This window comes from Pseudonaja textilis, chromosome 2 (genome assembly GCF_049901715.1).
Source record: "Pseudonaja textilis isolate UNSWEBS1 chromosome 2, rPseTex1.2, whole genome shotgun sequence".
NCBI classification, from domain to species: Eukaryota; Metazoa; Chordata; class Lepidosauria; order Squamata; family Elapidae; genus Pseudonaja; species Pseudonaja textilis.
Genome location: NC_141991.1, coordinates 119,120,308 through 119,146,146, shown reverse-complemented (window position 1 = coordinate 119,146,146; position 25,839 = coordinate 119,120,308). Strand labels below are relative to the sequence as shown.

The following is a 25,839-nucleotide window of genomic DNA, read 5'->3' as shown; positions in this document are numbered from 1 at the left end:
ACCAAGAGGAGGAGGAGAAACCAAAATGTGATTAATATCAGCTCTTTATTAAAGGCACAGGCAGTTTTGCTTCCAGGAAATCAAACTACCCAAATGATCAACAAATTTTCCTATGAACAGAAGTAATTCTGCCAAACCAGACATAAAATTGTACTATCAGAAGTCATCAGTTCATTATTTGTCAACTGCGTTAACGTTTACTTTCACAAACTTCCTGCTTCTTTCATTTAAAAAAAAATAAGTTGTAGAATTAATAAGCACGCTATGTAATTTCCACAGAACTTGGTGATATGTTTATATAGCAAAGAGTTTTACCCAGTTCTCATAATATCTAAATAAGAGGTTACTATTGTTGTATCTGAAGCCTGCAACACAGGAGTAGGAGTACTAATGCCCTTGCACAGATCTCACTTGGCAGGCATTCATCAAATTACAGGTAGTCCTTGACTTACAACAGTTCATTTAGTGACTGTTTAAAGTTACAACAGCACTGGAATATATGACTTATGAACATTTTTCATAGTTACAACATTTGAAGCATGCCCATGATCATATGGCCAAAATTCAGGTGCTTGGCAACTGGTTCATATTTGTCCCAAGGTCATGTGATCACCTTTTATAAACTTCTGACAAGCAAAGTCAATGGGGAAGCCAGATTCACTTAACAACTGGGTTACTAACTTACGAACTGCAGCAGTTCACTTAACAACTGTGGCAAGGAACTTCATAAAAATGGGGCAAAATTCACTTAACAAATGTTTGTTACAGACAAAACAACCATAAAAACCATTGTGTGCAAGTTCCTTGAATATGTTCTTAAAATTTCAAACACTTCTTAATAGATTCAAAATAATAGGCTAGAATCGAGAATATCCCTGATGTAGTTAGACACAGTCAATTACAATATCATGTATCGGTTGACCAATCTCAGCTTACTTACTAGAAATCATTTTTAATAATGTATACAAATTAAAACTACACTGAAATGTGACATGTTAATATCACAAATGAATCAGTGCTGGAGATGCCAAGCATTCTGTTAAGGAAAATTAAAGAAACATTAAAAAAATACCTTTCCCAATTTTGAAGATTGAGGAAAACAAGTCTAGAGCCAATACAGTATCCTTCAAAAATATTGCCTGACTTCATTAGAGATTGTATAAGAGAGACAGATGTAACTCAGTATGCTTGGAAAATGCTAGGTTGAAAAAGAGGCAGAGCCAATCTTCCAAATTAAGAAAATCCTTTCTTTTACAGCTAAGTACAGCCAATAACATTGTTTTTTGTCTTGGCAGAAACATATATTATTATCCTATAACTTTCTATAGTTCAATTTGCTTTGGTAATTGGGAAAATTAGACAAATTTAAATATTTAAATTTATGAGAGAAAAAATCTAGCCTGCATTCTAAGCATAACGTTGAATCTATTATATATCTTATGTAAATTACTATAATAATACAATCCAATGCCCAGGATGAAAGGTACTCCCTTAGATCTTTCATCTATCAGTTGATCCAAATTCTTCGTTTCCATCCAATTTTTTTCATATTAGCATGTTTTCCCCAACTTTTACTGTCAAGTTTCCTCTTAAATTCAATTTGGCATGGGGAAAAGGGTAAAAAGTTTTTTTTAAAACTTTCCATAAAGTTCTGACATGGTTGTTTCTGGAGATACTAGAACAGGGGTGTCAAATTGGTTTATTATTTGCAGGCACAAGGATGCCTGCAAATAAAACCAAATTGTCTTCAACTGAGGTACCATCACTACAATTGTTGTATTTTTTTCTTTTTTATTATTAATTAAAAAGGAATAAAAAATAAATTTTAAAAAGTTCTAAAAAGCATTGGTCATTACAGCAATTGTTTGGCCACTACATCATGATAGTGGTTTATATATGATCTATAACAGGGCAAATGCAAACTGTTTTCTATTAACTGGCATCTGCCCAACCATGGAAGATAAACAGATGTGGCTTCATGCTGAACAATATTACAGCAGCAGCTGAAGACAGATTGTTAAGTCACACAAAAAGCAAGGGAATATACATTTACAGAGATATGGCCCATTTTTCAAATTATGTTGTAAGAAGTTGAAACAGATACAGATTGGCAGATTTTCCACCACATCTGAAAACAACAGTCATTTAAGATGAACCTCTGAGAATGAAAGAATATAAAGACTTTTTAGGTGATTAAATATTACTCTTGACTCAAGTGGGATATATATACTCTCTACAGATTTATCTTTAAAGAGGAACTTATTAGATAAACATCAGAGCATCTTAAACCAATGGAAAGATTCACAGCACATGAAATATTTGTATCATAAATTGCTAGTTACTAGTTACATTTAAAACTGGATAAAGAAAAAATAGAAAACAAACTATAATTCAAGAAGAAAAAGACGGGAAAGAAACAAAAGCTAAAGTCCTGTTATAACTATATCTATTTAATAAAATATTATAGCTTATATCTACATAATACACCAACAGACATGAAAAATTAATCAGAGTATCTACTCTATTTAAAATACATGAGATTACATTTCTCACTCAACAGGAGTCCTGAAACCTTAATTACTGAAACAAATACTTAATTGAAGGCAGTAGCCATATAAAACTGTTGGCTGGTATCCTGCATTAACCAACCAATTAGCTTTCATTCATAATAAATTAGGTACACTGTATCAAGCTAGGAATGTGAGGATGTATTGGTTATTTCTTGGAAAGAGATGGCTGAGTGAATAACCCTAAGATTGAAATATGCTGCTTTCCTTCTCCTCTATCATTGACATCACACTTGGGGATAGTCAGATAATCAAGAAAGCAATGTGAACACTGTTTGCCTTTCTGCATACAACAATGGTGAAAAGTTTCCAGCAAGCAAAAGATTCTCAGCCTTCAAGGTTTCCACTGTTTTCTTGCTGGGTTGTGTTTGTTTTTTCTTAAGATCAGCAGCTGTACATTTGTTAATCTGGTTCTCAGTTCCAACAAATAGCTTTGCTAGACGATTAGAGCCATGAATTATGCAGAGTGCAGTAGGTCTATCACAAATAGAAGGATTGTATTTAACGTGTAATGTTTGTGTACAAATTCACATCCGTCCAAAAAATCCGGCCAGAATGTTCTAAAGAACTATTAGACAAAAAAAAAATTTTTTTGAAACATTATGGTAGATCTAGTTGGTCTTATGTGCACTGGAGTTAGAGTGAAACAAATATTATTATGTGTAAGCATCTTACATTAAAGAGAATGAGAATACTTTTCACCTGTGATTATCAAATTATATACAATAGTGCAAAGCTTTGTCTTATTCATACTCTTTAAAATCAGTCGCATTTCAAAAGAGTGCAATTCTTACCTGAGGCAAAGAAGAAAGTGTAATAATATAAGCACATTGTGTGCAGGATTGCTTAGCCTTTAGGCAAGACTGAAATAAAGTTATTTGAAAGCTGAAGGATTATATTTTCTAATTTAGAAATTATATTAATGATGCAACTCCCCCATAATGAAGCACTTTTCTCCATTATTAGTTTACATATTGTTAATTTTAACGATAGAAATGGCAGTGCTCCAAGAAGGAAGAATACTTATAATATTCAGAAAAACTTAAAATGTTATCTACTTTAAATATGACATTATATAGAGTGGATTCCATTCTATTTAAGGAGGAGAAAGGCTTGTTAAGGAAAGTAACACTTATTTCTATATACACTTTTTTGTGGAGTATAAAAAGAGTTTAAATTCCACAGCTGATCCACAATGAGATCAGTTCTCCGCTGGACTTTCTAGCCATGCTGAAATTTGGGATAATTAGAAATCCAGTCTACTGCTAGTCAGTAGGAGCCAAGCACCACAATCCAGAAACCAAGAAACTCCCACCAAACTTCCTTTATATAAGATACAGGAAAGTGTTTGATGGAGAAACTCAAAACTGGTCAATGGCAAAACGGCCCCCTCCCTCTTTCTTTCCTGGGGGAAAGGCAGCTGAAAAGAAGGACTTCAGCCATTTAACAGCTGAAACATCGTCCAACTCTCTTCCTAGCAGATTATGAATGGTAGTGTAATGAAAAAATCTCCAGCTATATTGGAAGGAGGTGTTAAGAGGAGGTTGAGTTTAGCGTCCTTGCTCTGCAGGAAGCAACATTGGCCTGGCTTCCTCCTGAATCCTCGAAGCCTTATCTGACTGTTCCCAAGGGAATGCAGTCAATTTGTTGAGATATTTGTAACATGGATGATCCCACAATACTGCTCAGAAGACAGCATCAAACATACCATAACACACAACAGGAGATGAATGGGTAAAACCTGTTTTGAATTCTTTCACATTACTCTATCACATTATTCAGATTACTTCCCCAAAATAGTTTTACCAAATAGCTTTTTAAGGCTAACTGTAGAAAACTCCAAACTGAAGTATAAAAATATCAGTTTCGTTTCATCTGACAAACAAAACATCTGCTTGTGGGCTTGTTCTACATATAAACCTAAAAAAAGGCTGTTTTTAAAAACAGAATTTCACATGTGTAGTGATTATTTAACATTCCAACAAGAACTGGTTAAGGCTTTCTGACCAAATAAAATTATCCTATTTTGGGATAGATGTGGGTAGTTGTGATTGTTTATAAGACAAATTCCATTTCCTGGCTGCTAGAAAGACTTATTTATTGAGGCACAGATGTTCCTTGCTTTAATGTCTACTCATAACTTTGATGTCTGGTTGATGCTTATCTTTCAGTCAGTACTGTTCCCTTTCTCTGTGTTTGTGAGGTTTTACTGGTGGCATTTCAAAGTGGCATTTCACTGGCATCTAAAAAAAGGCCTCCTGTGACTCTGAAGAGAGTATGAAGCCACGAGGACTTGTACCCAACAATACTCTGGTCCTCCATGAATCTGAATGCTTTTAAAAGCTGTAAAAATATAAATGGCTACAAACTGAACCCCAAATGGTCTGGAAGATCCATATAAACTTTTCTATTCTTTGCAAAGGAAAAAAATGCTAATGATGGAGGAAAAGCACAACAGGAACAGTAGTCCCTAATTACTGCTCCACAAGAGGTGAAATTCACATGCACATTTGTTAAGATCCATCTGATATCAAGGTGAGTTGGATACACCGCAGAATAATTTTCAGTGGCTAGCAAGATATAGGCAGTGAATAAAGCCTCTAAGAACTTTTCCAGCTTTTTTTTTCTTTGAGGAGAGAAATGGGTGCTTTAAGTAATTACACAGCTTAATAAACCTATTTTACTTGTTTGATTTATATCCTTTCTTTGCTCCAGGAGCTGAAAAGCGCCTATTCTCTCTCTCAATTTATGCTGACAATAACTCACTGAGCTAGGCTGGACTGGGTGGGTGTGATTGGCTCCAGATCATTCGTACATTTTCATGGCTGAGGATGGACCAAAATATGGACTATCCATTTTAGTTCAATGACTTTACCACAATATCCCACTAAAATTATACAACAAATGCAAAAAATGTCCCCCCATTTTTTGTCTTATTTGCTGAGGACCAAACTCTGAGAGTCTGTTGAGCTGTACTGTATGGACTTCTGGTTCTACTGCTAATATGATGCTGTTCCTTATCATTATAAAGCAAGCATCACACAACCAGAGCTGGTTAATTTCCTGGTCAAAATAAGCTTGGTTCTCTACAAATTTCACATTACATTTTAATCACAACACTCAATTCCTAATAGCAATGGGCTTTTATGAACAGCAACGCCTTTTAATTCAAGTAATGAATGCAATGCCTGTGGATTCAGGAACTAAAGTTAAAATACACAATTCTATTTCTACTAGCATGTGGGTGAATTTTAGACAAGGAAATGGCTACATTTAGAAACAATAATGAAACACTGATATTTCACCGATGGAAATATTTGGAGAAAAGTAGGATATGCCTAAAATTTTATTCAACGCGAAGTGTTAATATTTATTAGAGCTTTTATAAGATTTTCTTAATTTTTGTCATCAAGATATGATAAAGTTGGCTTCATATAATATGTGTATGCCTTACAAGCTTTGTATAAAATACAAGCTCTGGCAGTAAAGTCTAAAGCAGAAAGGAATTATTGAAAAGGTGGGCAGTAAATTTCTTTGCAATAGTGTCTTTCAATATTACAATAATGCTTGTCATTATTCACATGTGCAGTGTTATTTCTTAAGAAGAATTGCATTAAGAATCATGGCAGATGTTGGTTGAATACAAACAACCTTAAAGTGGCTAATATAAAACAAAGTAGGGCATCATCCTTTCTCTTATGCTCCCATAATTGCCTCTTGTTTCTCCAGCTACTCACAAGCTTCCCTTTTCAAAGTAAATACACAGTTTTATCACATGGGTATCTTGCCTTATCATAAGCAAAACAATGCCATTACTGTAATCTTATCTTCACCGTGACCCTGAAAAATATTTGAGGCTTGCTTCACCCATTTAGTGGTTAAATTTGAAACTACGCTTTCCTCATCAAGATCTATTGTGCCACTGCCCGTAAAATGCATTTTAGGTACAATTTGCTGAACTAACTGTTTTGTGCCACTGAAGTTTTTCGGGGGCCATAGGCTTATCAGGCAACAGACAGACGTCAAGCAAAGGAACAGCAACCTTTTTAGGTGGCAGGCATCTTAATGCAATGTGGTGCAACGTCACAGGTGCCAAAGATGCCTTTGGGGTTTTCCATTTGTAAGTCTAAGAATAATTTGTGGTGCCATCTAGTGGTGCTATGACTACCACATGGCCAGACACTTCAGTAGCCAAAATGCTCATATAATTAGGTTATAGATCAGAGGTGTCAAACTTGATTTCATTGAGGGCCGCATTAGGGTTGTGTTTGACCTTGGGGGGCATGGGAGCGTGGCCAGCTCAATGTCACTCGTGTCAGGGCTGCCTGTGGTGGCCTGAGTGCTCTGCCAGCAAAAATGGGCTCCCGAGCTCCGTTTTCGGCTGCGATGGCCTCCTGCAACTTTCTGCCAGCAAAAACGGAGCTTGGGAGGACCCTCCCGAGCTCCATTTTCACTGGCAGAAGTACTGCAGGCCGGTCCTTTGCTGTTTCAAGGATGTCCTGGTGGACCATATTTAATCACCCTGTGGGCTGGATACGGCCCCCAATCCTTGAGTTTGACACTCCTGTTGTACATTCACTATATTCACACATCCAGCCATTAGCTTCCCCTGATAAACTCATCTCAAATTATCTAAGTGCTAGAACCCACTGTAACTACATAGCCAAAAAGGCATTAAGAGTTGTCAATCTAATCCTACATAGCTTCTTCTCTGGTAATATCATTCTACTAACTAGAGCATGTAAAACATTTGCTAGACCAATACTTAAATATAGCTCATCAGTCTGGAACCCGCATTACAGATTTGATATTAATACAATTGAGAAAGTCCAGAAATACTTTATGAGAAGAATCCTCCACTCCTCTACTCATAGTAGAATACCTTATGCCACCGGACTTGAAATTTTAGACCTAGACAACCTAGAACTATGCCGCCTTAGGTTCGATCTAAGCATAGTACATAAAATTATATATTGCAATGTCCTACCTATCAATAAATACTTGAGCTTCAGCCAAAACAATACAAGAGCACAAAATAGATACAAACTAAAGATAAACCACACCAAACTTGATTGCAGGAAATACGACTTCAGCAACAGAGTGGTCAATGTCTGGAATACTCCATCTGACTCTGTGGTTTCTTCCCCAAACCCCCAAATGTTCAACATTAGACTCTCTACTATTGACCTCACCCCTTTCCTAAGAGGTCTGTAGGGGACGTGCATAAGCGCACCAAAACATACCTACCATCCCTGTCTTATTGTTTGTTTGTTTTTCTTATTCGTATCCATTTCATGTATTTATAACCATGTTTATACTTATACCTGTTATCTAATAATTGTTTGACAAAATAAATAAATAAATAAATAAAACATCATCATCAGCAAAATGGATTCTTCACTGGACTGCAGAACAAATGGGACAACTTTTTAACCACTGGAGACAAAGGAATATGGCAGCAAGCAAAGAAAAGGGACGGAGCTCTCTTGTACAAGACGGACCCTCTTGCTACCTGAGACATGACATCATCATAAGCAGCAAAAAGCCTTTATATAAGGTAGCATCACAGTGAGTGACATTCTAGGGGTCACAAAAGGAATCTCTCCAGGGATGGGCTTCAAAAATTTCAGCAATGGGTTTTTTGCCCAGTTGCTGGTGGGCGTGGCCATGGTAGGCGTGGCCTAGTCGACCTCCTGCACCACAACGGGGGGGGGCATTTTCACCCTCCCCGGGCTCCAGAGGCTTTCCTGAACTTCTGGGAGGCCCATTTTTCACCCTCCCTGAGCCTCCATGAGGGCTCTGCACTTACCTTGCATCCAAAACAAGCCGTGTGGAGACACCTGGGAGAGGAGGGGGACAGGGCGGGTTGAGCAGGGCCAGCCAGGAGTGGGATTTGGCAGTTCTTCGAACCAGCCATAATGTTAGCTATCGGTTCTCCAGAGCCCGGGTACAATGGGGCCAATAATATGATAATGTGATTAATTGGGAGGGGGATGTTTGCAAACAGCAAATACATTAGCATCACTTCTAATATTTGCCTATTGAAATGGGCAGGCAAGTACAAAAAAACGGACTTTTCAAATTTTGCATATGCCCCAGCTGTAACACAATAGAACACCAGACTCCTCCCCGAATCTCTCCCAGAAACAGTGGAGAAACAGTGAAGTAGATGGTACTACTCTTCACAGCAAATTGACTAGAAGCATCTGATGTGCTTGAAACTAAAGACCATAACTGTAGTTACTAAGCTTATTAGTGCTCACAAAATTATGAAGATTTTCCAACAGCAAGTCCAGAGAAATAGTTACCTACCCCTGGTCCAAGAGTTTCTTCATTACGAAGGTTAAATTCTTCAAACTCAAAAAATTCTCATAAAATATGACTAGATCCTAATATAACTGCTAATATTAAGGGCGAGTTACATGTCTCTGGAAATCAAAAGCGATTTTGCTGTAATCATTTCTTATACTATCTATTTAAATTCTCCTGAATTCTTGAACTATTAAATATGAGCAAAATCTTTTTTTTTTTAAATTTCATAATTTCCTGTTCCTTCAAGTCATTCACCGCAGTGGATTTCAACATTTCATAGGTTTCAGCTAATATGTACAATATCAGCTCAAAGGGAAGGGGCATGTGAGGTCTAATTCCATAAGTGTTCTTTTCTGTTTCCATTTTGGTATGTGTTCCTTCTATTTCTAATAAGCGAGGCAGCCTAGCAATCTGGGAAGGAAGGCAGGGAGACTAAAACAGATTAAGGGAGAACAGAAAGATGAGATCAGTACTCTTTTGTTTGACTGCAATCCCTTTAAATTGTAATGGAAAGGAAATTGAGGATTGGCATATGTTTCCTCCAGGTGGCATATATGTGGGACAGAAAGCTTTGGTTCCTACAAACACAGGTCTTTCCTAAGCCAATCATGGAAAAATCCTTTAATGATATTGTAGCTCCAAGAGAAACAAGGGCTGCAGATATTTTGAGAAATCAAATTTGGAGGCAGTAATAAATTCAGCTTATTTAGCTCCTCCACATCATACAGTGTCAGAGCATTTGCAGCGTGACTGCTATTATGAGACAACCCAGGAGCAAAACCCAGCACACAGAGACTTAGGCATTTAACAGTGCTTTATATACAAGACATATACAGAAATATACGTGGTAGGCAAAATACCTGACAAGCAATCTTTCTTCTTAACTCTACATGGAGAACTCTGCAATGAATACAAGGAGAGAGAACACTCCCTCTAATGGCTGCCTTTATATAAACAACTCTTAAAAGGGTAGAACCCATCCCCAGTCTTAAAGGGGCAATACCAATGCTGATTCATCTTCAATTGCATCAGCTTCACTGCTGGCCGGCTCTTAAATTCCCTTCTTACAACCATTTGTTTAGTGACAATTCACAGTTACAACAGCACTGAAAAAAGTGACTTATGACCGTTTGTCACACTTACAATTGTTGCAGCATCCCCATGGTTACGTGATCAAAATTTAAACACTGGCAACTGGCATGTATTTATGATTGCTGTAGCGCCCCAGAGTTATGTGATCACCTTTTGCAGCCTTCACAAGCAAAGTTTATGGGGAATGCCAGATTCACTGAACAACTAGAGGAATTCACTTAACAAATATGGCAAGAAAGATTGCAAAATGGAGCAGACACCATGCAACGGTTTTGCCTAACAATGGAAATTTGGGGCTCAATTGTGGTCATAAGATGAGGACTACCTACATTTCAATGATATTTTAAAAACTTATAGAGACAAAAAATAAACTGCTACAATGGGGCTGATTTCTAAAGTTACGACTATGTCCATCAAATACATGGCACATTTATTCATTTATTTAATCAGATTTAGAAAGCCATCCAACTCCATAGGCAGTGCAGGACATTAGAAACAGCCAGAACCAAAAGAAGAAAAGAACAATGCATATCCAGAAGAACAAACATTCCAACTATCATAAAATCCATGGCTTGGAGACAAAACCAATTTTCAAAGACATTTTAAATAGAATTGCAGAGAAGCATATACAGATATTGCGGGGGGGAGTATTGTTCTGGGAAAGTGGGCACTGTCTATCCTGAAATAAAATAATTCCACAGATATATACCGTATAATAAAGTAAGTTCAAACACTGTACTAACTTACAATAGGGTTGGGTTGGGTTGGATTTCATGAACTCAATCAATAAACCATAAACTAGCACAACATGTGGCCTCTGCCTTTTATGTTTTGTGATGCCACAAAATGGCACTATCCCATTTACTGCTGCTATTTAAACAAAAGAACATTGAGTTTAAGAAGGCAGGTAGATATCTGTGTGCAAAAGGAGGCACCTGTGGTTACATTAGCTCAGAGAGCTCTTGTGATAATCACCCCGGATCTAAATTTCCCTCAAATATAATTTGGTTGGGGAAATTAATAACATTGCATTCCCTCTTGAACAAAGCAATGAAAGGGCACTTTCAATGAAAGGGCACTTTTAACTGGGCACTATTCAGTTTCAAACATGATCTCTACAATTTGGATGTATCTCTACCACCGGACTTAACTGTGAATAATGTATATATCCAGCAAAGGTATGCTCACCTCATAACAAACCAGAGACAATCTGTGTATTCAGGTACAGTGGAGGACAAAGTCCAAGATACCTAACTTCTTATTTGTTCCTCTTTCATGACTGTTTTTGCACCTGCCTGTTCTTCCTGACCTGGCAAAGGTGAAAAGTTACTACATCCTTTAGTATACGCAGCTCAACCTGTAGCAATAATTTAAACTATTTTTAAAGAGTCAAAACAACATCTTCCTAACTGACTATAAAACAATGCCTGTCAGTATTATAAACATTCTTTCATCAACAAGCCAAATTGTACTAACACCCTTTACTAATATAATACCATTGTTGTTTTATAAAAGAGAAATCGTGCCTATTGTCCCTGTCCTATTGTCCCGAATTTTTCTTCCTATTTCTTATATTTAAACCTATGTTTATTCTTATTTCTATTGTATTGTAAGCTTTTGACTAAATAAATGAATAGTTGATTCTTTCCCTTTAAAACATCAATTCCCCCCCCCCCCCAATTGCTTTAAAACTTCCTTGAATTTTACATCTCTGTTTGGGCATTGCTGCAAACTGAATCACTTTGATTCTTCAGAAAAGGAGCATGAATATGCCACTACTGTAGATATCAGACTAGAAATTAAAGCCAAACACATAGTAATGATGAATTTTGAAGCCACTCAGTCCAACCAAAAAGCTAGCCTCGTGGATCACCATAAAGCCCTGGGTTTGTTCAAGGAATGTCCATGAGTCTACAATTCAAACATAATTAACTTTTCCTTAGTATATAGCCAATGGTTGCTGCTATGGAAAACCTAACATAAAAAAGCAGTTTCTAATACTAATTAACAGAGTTAGACAAAAATTCTCTAAACTATATTAGTCTATAAAACATTATTTAGCACTCAGGCATAAAAAATGTTCCAACCTTTTATTAATACAATTCTAGGAGTTGAAGTCCACAAGTCTTAACGTTGCCAAGTTTGGAGACCTCTGATCTATCAGAATATAAATGGTGTATAAAAAGTGGCCAGATTAAAACTTTCAGGATATCTAGTTGCTAATGTTGCCATACAAGACAAAAAAATCTGAAGCTGTAAAGACGATAGGAACATGAAATGTAAGAAGCATCAACACAGCTCATCGCAGATGAAACAACTGCAAACTGACATTTTAAGCATCAGCAAATCGGATCAGATTGAGACTGTACAATTTCAGTCAGGAGATCACACTGTTTATTACTCAGGACATGAAAAGCAAAGAAGGGCCAGCACTGCTGTCGTAGTTAGGAAGGTTACGGCAAAGACAGTACTTGGCTACAATGCAATCAGCCACCAAATGATACCATTAAACTTCAAGGACAGCCGTTTAATATGACGATCATTCACTTTTGTGCTCCAACCACTGATGCTGAAAAAGAGCAGACTGGTGAGTTTTAGGATTGTGATTAATTTGAAATCGAGAGAACAATGCGAGCAAAAGGTGCTGCTTGTGATTGGAGTCAGGGATGCCGAAGTTGAAAAAAGGAAAGGAAAATGTAATTGGAGTGTATGGCTTAGGAGCAGGAGACCAACGTATCCAATGGTTTCTTCATGGCTAACACCATCTTCAAGCAACCAAAACAATCCCTCTATAGATGGGTATCACCAGAAGGAATACACGTAGGATTACAGCCACAATTGAGCCCAGAATGTATGTTGCTAAGTGAGACAGTTGTTAAGTGATTTTTGCCCCATTTTATGACCTTTTTTGCCAGAGTTGTTAAGTGAATGGCTGCAGTTGTTAAGTTGGTGACATGGTTGTTAAGTGAATTTGGTTTCGCCGTTGACTTGTCAGAAGGTCGCAAAAAGGGGATCAGATGATCCCAGGACACTGAACTCATCATAAATATGAGTTGGTTACCAAGAGTCTGAAATTTGATCATGAGGATGCTGCAATGGTCGTAAGCGTGAAAAACGCTCAGTGCTGTTGTAATTTTGAACGGCCACTAAATGAACTGTTAGAAGTTGAGGCCCACCTGTATGTAGAAATCGAATTGACTATATTATTGGTAAAAGTGTGCCCAATTATTCCAGGCTCCATTCAATGGTGGGATTCGAATTTTTTTACTACTGTTTCTGTGGCTTGGTGGGCACGGCAGGGGAAGGATACTGCAAAATCTCTATTCCCTCCCCACCCCACTAACCTGCTTTCCTGCTCTGTTCTCCGGTGCAAGGCAACAAAAGAAGACCCAGCCGATCAGCTGGGACTTGGAGGCAGGGAATAGATGGGAGCAGGGCCAGCCAGAGGTGGTATTTGCCAGTCCTCTGAACTACTCAAAATTTCCACTACCGGTTCTCCAGAACTGATGAGAACCTGCTGAATACCACCTCTGGCTCCATTGCATTCTAGACCAGGGGTCCCCAACCACCAGGCTGCGGACCGGTACTGGTCCGTGGAACATTTCCTACCGGGCCGCCGATTTGCTGGGCGCCGCCATCTTGTTTGACGAGAAAGTGCTTCCAGGTGAGCTTTTCCAGTTGGAAAGCGGCGTTTGGGTCCTGAAGGAATCCTCGCGCCTTAGTTTCATCGAAGGGGGGGCCTTCGAATGAAACTAAGGCGCGAGGATTCTTTCAGTACCCAAGGCAAGGCGAGCCGAGCGGCCGTCCTGAAGCGAAGCCCATCGACAAAGGTACAAAGGAGAAGTTGAAGGTGGCGGGGAGAAGCAGGGGACGGCTGGCTGGCCGGTCGCTCGGCTCACCTTGCCTTGTCATGCGTGCTGATGCCGGTACCGGGCCGTGGATCATTTTGTGATGCCAGTACTGGGCCGTGGCACAAAAAAGGTTGGGGGCCACTGTTCTAGACAAATTACAGATTCTGGATGGTCTTCAAGGACAGCTTCATGAAGAGCATATTGCAACATCCAGGAGGAGGTGACTAAGGCATGACCAGAAGTAGGCCCTCCCAATCTAGAAACTACAAATGGCACATGAGCTGGAGTTATGCAAAGGCTCTCCAGTTGCCACTTGCTCCAAAAGCAAAAACCGTAAGTTCAGGAGAACTCCAAATTACATATAAGTTATAAGTTGGGAAATGCAACCCCTGCCCTAAAGCCAATGGTGGATAACTGCCAGTTCTGGGATCAGAGGGGCCACAAACCTGCAGATACCTAATCTTGCTAAGGTTAAGCCTGCTCTTCCCTGTCCAGACCTCTTCAGCCCCCAGACACTGGGACAAGCATCACCTGGTCAGCTCAGAATGAACCTCTATTCAGTTTGAAAAAAATACTGATAAGCCTTTAAGGGATTGTCTGTAAACCCTCTCTAAAGCAAACAAATATACTCTTTCACTTTGTATTTGATAATTATTCCAGTTTTCCTGGCACTATTTTTTTAAAAAATAAACTGCCTTCTCAGCCACTCCAATATATCCAAGAATATTTTTAATATATTGAAAATCAGTGGTTCCCAAAGTGGGCGGTACCACCCCCTGGGGGGCGGTGGGATGCCATAGGGGGTGCTGAGAGGCAAGGGGGCCAGCAGGGGGCGCTAAGAGGCAGCAGGGGGGCACTGGAGGTGAGCGGCAGGGCACAATTCAGGGGTGAGAAAAAATGCTGCCGCATTTGAGGCAAGGCCCCGCAGGATCATCCCATTGACTTGCACGCTCTGGTGCAAGGAGCTCCGCCCACGAATGCAGCGTTGGGAAAGGAGAGCAAAACCAGAGTGGCTTTGCTCTCCTTTTCAAATATCCCTTCACTGTGTTCGGGGTGGCGGGATGGCGCCCCGAACGCAGCGTTGGGAATAGGAGAGTAAAGTCTTTTCAAACATCCCACTGCCGTGTTCGGGGTGGTGGGGCAGCGCCCCGAATGCAGTGCTGGGAAAGAAGAGCAAAGCCAAACATCCTCCCTCTGCCATATTCCACCCCATTGAGCCTCTTGCACCGGAGGCACCTGTCCAAGCAAGTCCAAATGGAGCGGTGCATGAAGTCAATGGGGTAAGCCTGAGAGAGGGAAAGAGAGAGGAAAGAGAGAGAAAGAGAGAAGGAAGAAGAGAAAGAGAAAAGGGAAAGAAAGAAAAAGGGACAAAGAAAGAGGGGGAATGGAAGGAAGGGACAGAAAGAAAAAGAAACAAAGGAGGAGGAAGGGAGGGAGGAGAAAGATAATGAGATATCTATTCTAGTCCAACCTGCTCCAGCAGGGTTAGAAGGGTGTGTGTGTGTGTGTGTGTGTGTGTGTGTGTGTGTATGTGCGCTCCTTGTAATTTACCAGTACATTTTGATTTTGCCTTCTTCAGAATTGGCACTGTAATACATTGGGTAAAAGTAATTTTTTAGGGTGGAGATCTGGTCCAATGGATCCTGTTTAAAGCCTCAACAAAATGTGAGAGCTTCCTGATAGTCTTGGCCATGTTTCGTCCACAAAACCTTTAATTAATAGAAGCCAAAGATGTTTCAATGTGCTGGCAAAGATGCTGGCAAAGACGTTTCAATGTAGAAAAGGGCCTCTAAACTAGGCCTCATTTCAACCTGATGCATCAGCTCTCTCTCTCTCGCTCTCTCCCCTCCATCCCCCCCTTCTTTGTCCCTTTTTCTTTCTTTCCCTTTTCTCTTTCTTTGCTTCCTTCTCTCTTTTCTCTCTCTCTCTTTCCCTCTCCCAGGCTCACCCCACTGATTTAGTGCACCGCTCCGCTCGGACTTGCTTGGGCAGATCCCTCCGATGCAGCAGGCTCAATGGGGTGGACCTGCGGGGCCGGTGCCTAGAACGCAGCAGTGCCAGCACATTTGAAAAGTAGAGCAAAGCCAGAGGTTGGTAATTTTTGCTGCAAAGAATCACAAAAGCTTCTGGGTTGTGCACAAGAAGGGACACACATGTCAACGCAATTCAGCAACATAAAATAAAGAAATACAAATAAAACAAATCAGCAAGAATCGGCGAATCTTCTCTGATTAGATTTTATTCACTACTAGAATCTAATCAGAGATGCTTTGCCGATTCTAGTGCAATGACCTGCTCCAGCAGTGTTGGAAAGGAGTATGTGTATATGTGTGTGCATGGCTGTCAAAACTCCAAAAACAGATCAAGTAGTTCTGGGGAGACCAGTCATAAATTAGAACACTTGCTAAGCAACCGACCATTAAGTGAGGACCACTTATATTTGGTTTGCCAGTCACCAAACCACATTCACCCAGTCACATGACCAGCAAGCCACACCACCAGTCATGTGACCAGCAAACTACACTCACCCAGTCATGTGACCAGCAAGCCACACCCTGAAATTAGGCCATGCCCACAGAAATTTGAATCCTGCCCCTGGGTGGGGGGGCACTGAGGATGAGGTTGTAGCACCAAGGGGGCAGTGGGCTGAAAAAGTTTGGGAACCACTGTTGTAAATCATAGCAATTCACATTATTGGAACTGAACAGTGCTCCAGCCATTATTATATGAATATTCCTGGTTAGGTTTGAGGCAGAGAAGCTAATCCTATGAATTCTACTGCTCTCCTCCAAGAAGAAGCCAGGAGAAATTATATATACATAAAGATACGGTAAAAGGAAGCAAAGCACCATGCTTATTATTAATTTATTTTTATAGCACACAAAGTATTCATGTTCTTTTAATGAAAAAGAGTGAATACACATTTAATTTTACTAATTCCCAGTAATTTCTTTGTCATGCTTCATATAATTTGTACTTAAATACATGTCATTAATCTCACAATCACTTTGTTCTCCTGTTTGATCTGTAAAACAAGCTGTCAAGATGTGGGTTAAACTAGGCAGTACAAGGCCAAAAGGGTTGCTTCAGAAAATACAGCTTCCAGAATATCAAAATTCCTAACAGCAAGTAGACATAAATGTCACTGTTTTACATGGGATAAATGGCTGCTAGGGTTTTACCAAGTTATATCGTGCAATGCAAAACAGAAACGCTTAATGATATATAATATATCCAGTCAAAATTGAAAATAAGAAGCCACTAAAACGGTCTTATTATGGTGAGAAGCAAAATAGAGAGTTATGGCCAAGATCTAAAGCAGAGAACTCCAAACTTGGCAACTTTAAGACTTGTGGACTTCAACTCCCAGAATAGCTGGCTGGAGAATTCTCGGAGTTGAAGTCCACAAGTCTTAAAGTTGCCAAGATTGGGGACCCCTGATCTAAAGGCCTGACTATATCTTCTAACATCCTCTATTCAGAGGAGTCCTCTACATTCTCCAAAATTGGATTCTTGGTTGCAGACAAAAAGATAATAATAATTCCAGAGCTGATCCTTTGGATTCCAGCCTATGAGACTACATGAGGATTGAGCTCTTCAAAATATTTGCAAGTTACAATTTACAAGATCTGCACAATCATTCCTATTATTTAAATCTTCTCCAACAGAAAAAAATTAAGCTTCTTTTAGAAAGATTAAAACAACTGCATTCACTTACAGATTTTCAAACCCAGCAGCATAGTTCCAGTGTGCTGAAACATACCTTGCCTTTAAATCAGGCCTTTGATGCACAGCGATAATGCAAGCAATGACCGAAATGGAGAAGACAGTGATCAAGTGAAACTGATTCTTGCAATGTTCAAATTTAGAAATGTAAAGAAAAGGCCCGGGACATGATGGAAAGTGATTATATACTTACGTGAGTTCTTCCAAGCTGACAATATTTTGAATCTTCAGAATCATCCACTCACAGGTCCAGAGTGATTTTTATGAAGATATCACTTCAAGAACCTTGCCCTTTTTGCTACAGTGCTTCAGATAAATTCATAGCATTGCAACTCAATCACATCTAAAGGCTGGCTGTTCATACAAATAAAATATGAAAGAAAAAGAAGAAGGGGAAGGGGAAGAAGCATTTTGCAGCCCCAGTAGTGGTCCTTCAGTACACAGGGTCAACTTCAATTTCCCCATTACTTTAACATGCATCCAGGGTAGCTATCCCATTCTGACGCTATCCAGACAGGCTAATATATGCTGCTCTTTCTTGCTCAAACGTCCTTCACACAGCCTCAGCCCTTCTACCATCTCCATTTTCCAAACAGATGGAAAACAACTCTGTCTTAATCAGCCAAAGAGAACAGAGGTCTCATTGGACAAAAGATCTCAAAACAAGCAAGGAAATTATGTAGCCATCGCACAGATTTGATTTAAACCTCTCCTGGGAAAGATGTAATTTTCATCACTTAAATTTCCATTAGGTATATTTTATTTAACTACTCATTCAGAGAAAATACACATGTCCTCCTTTCTCAGAATTATAATTCTTTTTCTAAAATAATACTGATTATTTTAAAGATTAAATTTTATTTAAAACTTGGGAATAATGATTTGACCATATTCTGTAATACCAAAGCAGATATTTACTTCTCAAGTCATTATGAGGAAAGTCATTCATAAACAGAGCATATTATTGGGACTTCTGGGAAACAGAGGCAGATTGAAGATGGAAGAACAGATTCAACAGCTATGACGAAAAGAAGAGTTGGTGAATGGATCATTCTTTGAAACTCCTCTCTGGATCAAGGAGAGGGCTAGGATTATCCATAGCTTCAATAACTCCGAATTATTTAACACCTACTTCTAAATTTCTCACGTTTACGGAATTTTTAGGGAACTTGAAAACTGTACTTCAATTCCATTTCTAAAAATAGCTTCAAATCATTTTTTCTCTATCCTAAATTGCAAAGTACAGTAACAAAATTCTGTTTTCTCTAGGAAAAGTTGATTGATTACCCTTCTATCCAAAGCATTTTTACATTTACAAGGTTCTGCCATAGGAACCCGCAATATGCACAATGTATTTCAAATGTGTTAAGACTACAATTCCTACAATGCACTGCCTGGGCCTGTAGTCCCAGACGTTTTAGAAAATGCTAGCTTGTCCATTCCAGTACTGTGGACTGGAATGTCTTCAAGTACTGTGGACATTTTTTTAATAGCTCAATACATTTTGCACAATTTCTCTTTCAGTCCTTATCCCTCTATCTCTAGGATAGCAACTGATAACTTCCCTCACTGCTGTAAAGCGTACAGAAATGATATAACTGAAATGCTTTGGACACTGCAAGTGCTGGATAAATGTTTGATATGCTTGGTTTTGTAAGTCAACTATCTCTTGCTTGTTGCTATTTCAAGTAATATCACTTCACACTGACCTTATCTTACCGTTTCATGCCGCCTTCTCTACAGCTGCAAGTCTATGTATGTTTCCAAGAAGGAAACCTTCTGGATAGTTTGACAACAAGGAAAAAACCTGTCAGTGACCATTACATGTAATGAAAGCCAGTAATTTTTCAGGTATAGTACAAGCAAAGTTGGACTGAGGAGGATATGATGGCTGGATTTTTTCATGGACAATCTTCCATGCATTCAATTTAATTTCTCTGTTTATCAGGCCACATATCTTCCCCTCCCCCTTCTCTCTATTAACAGTCAGTGCCACATAATCACTCATGAATGTCTTTTGACTTATGTCCTTTAAATGGTGTGTGATTTCAATAAATAGGATTTTCATTTGAAAATATTTACTTTTGCTTGGAAATCTCTTGGAGCTGCCGAAATATGGCAAGAAATGGCAATTTATGTGGAAAATTACACTGAAGATTCTGGATCCTTGTTGCCGTTTTATAAATAAATGGATTCCTTACATTCACAGCATGGCTCAGTTAGAGCATAAAATCCTTTCCTGAAGATCTTCTAACAATACAGGAAGAGTATTCATAAACAAGCCACTCTTCCCTACTTGCAAAGGAAATATCCCATTAGCAGAGTTTTGCTTATAATTTAGATTCTAAGCGAAGACATTCATAACATTCCTTCTAACTAAATACACAAATCACCTCTAATGACTCTATTCCCGTCCCCAGCGCACATTAGTTAAGTATATATAATAAAAGAATGCATGGCATAAATCAAAGCACCAACATTTTAAACTGCACGTGCCCACCTTCCCAAATTTGCCAGTGGTATCAATAAAATAATCCATGGAAAAGTAGGTTATATGTTGAAAATAAAGCATTTGAAAGTTCCACATTTGCGTAAGATTGACAGTATGTTTGTCTTTCAGTTGTACATCAAACCAATTGCCAAAGCAATTTAGTCGATTGCCAGTTGTATAATTAAATTAAGTATTACCTTAACTGGTTATCCAAGTACAGAATGCTAGTACTACAACCTCTAGCACCATTTTTCTACTTATGGCCCTCCAGATATCTTTAATGCCAAAACTTGCTAAGAGATTCAAGGGATTTAAAGCCCAACCTATCCAAAAAAACCCCCACCAGATTGTGAAAAACTGTTCCAGAAAGAGGACTGTGTTGCTGGGGGTGGGGGGAGAAAATCTTGAGGCAAGGGACACCTCTGTATGGTTTGCCAATTGCACATTGGCAGATAGGAAAGCACTCCAGAGGGTTAATGTCATTGCCCAGAAAATCATCGGTTGCCCTCTCCCCTCTTTGGAAGAGCTTTATAGCTCCCGCTGCCTTAAGAAAGTTCAAAACATTCTCAAAGATCCATCTCATCCTGGGCACCCCTTTTTTTTTGAACTATTACCATCTGGCAGATGGTACAGGATGATAAAAACAAGGACAAATAGGCCAAAAAACAGCTTCTATCCCAGGGCAGTAGCTCTTTTGAATTCTGCTGTATAGTGCAGTGTTGGTGTGGTGTGGTGTGGGCGGTCGGTTCAATGTGTGAAGGGTGAAGGATGTTTGTTTGTGTTTATTTTCCTGGTCATGGTCATGATGTGCATGGAAGATGGTGTTTGATTTCGTTGTACGAGGTACAATGACAATAAAGTAAACTAAATCTAAACACTATGATGCAAAATTAGAGCAGTTGTTGTCAATCCCTTCAGCAGAATACAGCCTCAAATTGAACACAGCTGTTGACCAAATTGGCCTTAGACTTCTGCAAATTCTCCAATACATCTGGCTGTCTCAGAAAAAAATCCCAGCCTCTTTCAAATAAGTTAATCCAGAACTATTAGGAGCAGGAAAAGGAGCAAATATAAAGACAATAAATCCCTATGGTAACTGGATCGTGCTGGATGTTTGCTTATATTTCACCAATAACTTCCTGAAGCACAGACTCCAATTGAGTTGCTTCCTGTGTTTGAGATCAGATGCCTCCAGTGTTTAAAGGCCACGTTTACAAATGTATTATTTACAATCCAAATGTTCAAAGTGGCTGAAGTGGCATGGCACTAGAGAAATTAATACACCTGCCTAACTACATGCTTTCATTAGAAAGTTTGTGTGGAAGAATCTCCCTCTTGGAAATCATTTTACTTATTTAGTTTATTAAATTTATGTCCCATGTTTCATTCAAAGTCCTCAAGAGCCATACTTGCATACATGTGAACCTATCCTTTTTTTCTTACCACAGAAACAACACTGAACTGAGAAAGTATAACTAGCTCAGGGAGAACCAGTGAGTCTCCATGGTTAGAGGTGGATCAAAACTTGCACCTTCCTGCTCCTAATTCAGCAGCTGAACTATTGTATAACATTAACTCTCCCATGGTTCATGAATATCCGTACTCAGAACAAGGTGTAAAACCTAGCACTGGTATAGCACTTGAAATGAATTCATACCAATTCTGACAAACTGCTCCAAAGAGAATGTATAAAAGTCTGAAGAGATTCTCAGCCATCCAGATCATGGTTGTCCCAAAGGTGCTTTTTTCAGGAGGCAACTGGACTTTCTTGTTTTTTTCTTTTGAAGACATTTGGCTTCTCATCCAAGAAGCTTCAGTTGACCCTGAGGACACAGATAAACCTCCAAGTGCTTTACCAACCCTCTAAAACAGGTCTGTCAAACTCACGACCCCAGGCCGGATGCATCATGTGCTGGCCACACCCAGGCCCAATTTAGCGAAGGGGGGGGAAAGTCATGATACATCATGTGACAATGATATGATGATGTGAGTTTGGCAGCCCTGCTCTAAAATGATGCAAATGACCAGCTGTCTGCAAGGAATATAAAGCCTTCCATTCCCCACTATCCAGTCAGAGCTGAAGAAGCTTCTTGGAGGAGAAGCGAAATGTCTTCAAAAGAAAGAACAAAGTCCAGTTGCCTCCTGAAAAAAAGCACCTTTGGGACAAGAGAATGTATAGTAGACCTCAACTTACTACCACAACTGAGCCCAAAATTTCTGTTGCTACGCAAGACAATTGTTAAATGAATTTTGTCCCATTTTACAACCTTTCTTGCCACAGTTATTAAGTGAATCGTTGCAGTTGTTAGGTTAGCGACACATCATTAAGTGAATCTGGCTTCCCCATTGGCTTTGCTTGTTAGAATGGTCACAAAAGATAATCACATGAGCTCAGGACACGGCAACCGTCATAAATATGAGTCAGTTGCCAAGCATCTGAATTTTGATCACCTAACCATGGGGGTGCCGCAAAGGTTGTAAGTGTGAGAAAATGGTCATAAGTTGTTTTTTTCAGCACTGTTGTAACTTCAAATGGTCACTAAATGAAATTTGATTACATGACTACGGAGACGCTGCAATGGTCATAAGTGTGAAAAATTTATATGTGACTAATAGAGTAAATCACTTTTTCAGTGCCACTGTAACTTGGAGCAGTCACTTAATGAATGTTTTAAGTTGAGAACTACTCGCATCTCCTTCTTAGATATGGTAATATGACCAGGAGGTTATTTAAGGCTGCAAAGGAACTATTTGAACTGGGAACATTCCAGTTCTCCCAAAGTGGCACTACATTTTTCTAACTTCTGAACGTTTAATACAAGGAAAACCATCTCCTTTGTAAGTGTGACAAGATTCAACAATATATTGCTAGCTATCAGCTGTAAGAGACTGTAATTTAATGCTCTTTTCCTTTTCAGTATCTCTTTAAAATCAGAGTTCAAATCTCCTGGTTCAAATTTCAAAACCGTTAAATATAGGTTTTGTGGTATGGTGGTTATGACCCCAGCAAAGGTTCATGCCAACAATATTTATCAAGTCGATAATCGGATCAGACAATCCCAGGGCAAAGGCTTTCCAAAAAATAAAAATAAAAACTTGTAGATATCACGTATCCCAATTTTCAGCTGCTACCATCGTTTGCTCTCTGACAGGATGAAATTATCAGACTAAATGCTGCTTCATTCATCTAGCTAATACAAATGGTTTCCATGGTAAAACACCAACTTATACAATCAACACTCAATAACAATATTAAAGTGTAAACAGGAAGAATATTGCTTAGAGATATTAATAGCATATTAATGCTCCCTAGCCATCTCAGGGAAAGGATACCCATTATAAAATTATAGGCATCAGGAAAGAGGCCAAGGCACACATTTCAAATTTCTAGTTTTGATCCATAAAATCTCCAGGCAAGAGAAAATGAAGCAAGTCTTCTGTCTAGGTCCTTTGAGGGCTACTGAGGTCTGGCCTAGATCATACTGGGGTAGATGAATTTATAGTCTGATGTATGGCAACACAGTTCTTATATTCATATTCAAAGCATATGGTTCACCTTTGTTGAGTACATAATATGATTCGTATTACTGTTAATGCAGTTTACAGAAATGGATTTCTTCTCCGTCCCAAGACTTAAAAGACTTCACTGCAAGCAACAAACACTACTTTGAGATAGTTTGTCTTCTCTTACACCATGCCACAAAATAAACCAATTAAAGTCAATGACCAAAGGTCCAGATGAATATAAAACTAATGCCAATTAATAACGGAAGGAAAAGGTAGAAGGGAGTATTAAAGGAAACCCAACAGAGAGTGAAACCACTTTTCAAAACACCCACACAGAGACAGCAGCTCCCGACAAGAGAAATGTTCTCTACCAAAATAAACCACAAAGATTCTTTTCATGAAAAATTAAAGAGTTCTCTATATGCAGATTACATGACATTTAATTTTAGGAAACTCTGCTGAAATGAAACTCTTTTGTGCATGATTCCATTCATGAGATAAATGATTAAACAATACACATCCTTTTAGATAATTTTATATCCTCCTTTTAACACGCTTAATTCCTTCTTGAGGTTCATACATTACCTAGATTTAATTATTAAAACAGAAATAGAAACCATTATAAAATCATTTATATCTTACCTTGGCACTGAAACCCTTGTTTTCCAAACCCCCTGTAAGGAGGAGAAAAAAAGAAAAGACTTAGAAATATATTTTGATATTAAATTAATACTGATCTACAATATGTTTAAACTTATTGTCAGAGCAAAATGAAGCTGTTAAGATCTCTTACTTTCAACTAAAAACAGTTTCCCCCTCCCCAAATTCCTATATTCAGTTTTGAAGAAAATTTGTGAACTATTGCACAATGATATAATATATCAATGTAATGTGGAAACATTGTGATGTGGTACACTTAATATGACAAATAATGCAGGCTATCTTCTATTTGATACTGTATGTACTAGTAGCTTAACATTTTCTCTACTAAATTCTGCCACATGAGAAAAAATGGGCTACCGTTTATTCAAATGAAATCCAAATTTCTTTGGAAGGCACTTCTTGACTTTTTTTAAAAAAGTAATATTATTTTGACAATGTAATGATTCATATCACTCTATTAGGATTCCTTTTGATGTTGTGATAATTAATGATTAAACTATCTTTGCAGCTTTTAAAGTCCAAAGTCTCATATTTGGCTATGTGTCTAATTCAAACCCTGATAACCTGGCATTCTCTAGATAAATTAGACTCCAATTCCCCTAGCATCTGTTCCTTGTTCAGAATTATGGGGCTGTAGATCAATATATATGGAAGACAGTGGACAACTTTTCTACGAAAGCTGAATATGAGATCCACAAGCCAAGATATTCAATTATTGGGAGTTTTCCTATAGTCTAGTCCACCTCTCCTCAGGAAGACATTATTTTTCATACTAGACTGACTATTCAAAAATACAAAAAGCACTCTTGTAGACACTCATATTTGATCAGCAGTTGCCTTTGTAAATTGACGTTTCATATATTACAAAGAGAATTATAATCTGAAGTACATGCACATACAGAAGCCACCAGTCATCTATTAAGTCATCATTTCAGATGTATTTCCTTACTAAACAGAGCAGAAGAATGACTTCCTACCAGCTTTCCCACTGGCTGTGTTTGCGGGAAGCTTGCACGGAGCACCAGAAATCATTCCTTCTTGGCTGACACACAAAACTGCGTGCCATTTTGCCGGGAAGAAGGGAAACAAAGGGAGCCATGGATCATAAGGAAAATTATAATACCCTGCCCCTCATCCTGGTATGTCCCCAAGAGCGCCCTCCCCCAGGGGTGAAGAGGATTCACCCACCCACTACCAGCTAGACCTAGTGCCCCCCAGCTAGACCTATTTTGCCACCTACTACCTCATCCTTCTCTCGCCACCCACTGCCATTAAGAGATTTCAAATTTTAGTCTCAGTTTCAAAGCAGCCCCTTACCTGTCAGACCTAACAAGGGTCAGAGGGAGGCAGGGAAGAGGGCAAAGATATGGGCCTCCCATCTTCCCTTGTGCCATCCAACCTATAGGTTTCTGGGAAGTGTAGTTGGAAGGCATGGAGATGCTAAGGTAACTAGCTACAACTTCCATTAATTTCATTCTCACAGGAATCATGGGCCCCAGCATTCTATATTTAAGTTTAATTAAAAGTAACCATTTACGTTACTTGGGTTCAATAATTGCTGCTCTACACCTTCCGATTTCTTATTATGTGCAAACGTGTGTGCATGACATATGGTGACATATGTCATGAC

At 38.8% G+C, this 25,839-nt stretch overlaps 1 protein-coding gene across 3 annotated transcripts in view; it reads right to left on the bottom strand.

Annotated features, from left to right (window-relative positions):
* The window catches only part of PRKCA (protein kinase C alpha), a 190,112-nt gene that overhangs the window by 153,245 nt on the left and 11,028 nt on the right, over positions 1-25,839 (bottom strand). For all 3 annotated transcript variants that reach the window (XM_087925061.1, XM_087925060.1, XM_026711242.2), the window contains exon 2: positions 24,189-24,220. In XM_087925061.1, the coding sequence (XP_087781187.1) occupies positions 24,189-24,220 (32 nt within the window). The remainder of the gene's footprint in view (positions 1-24,188; positions 24,221-25,839) is intronic.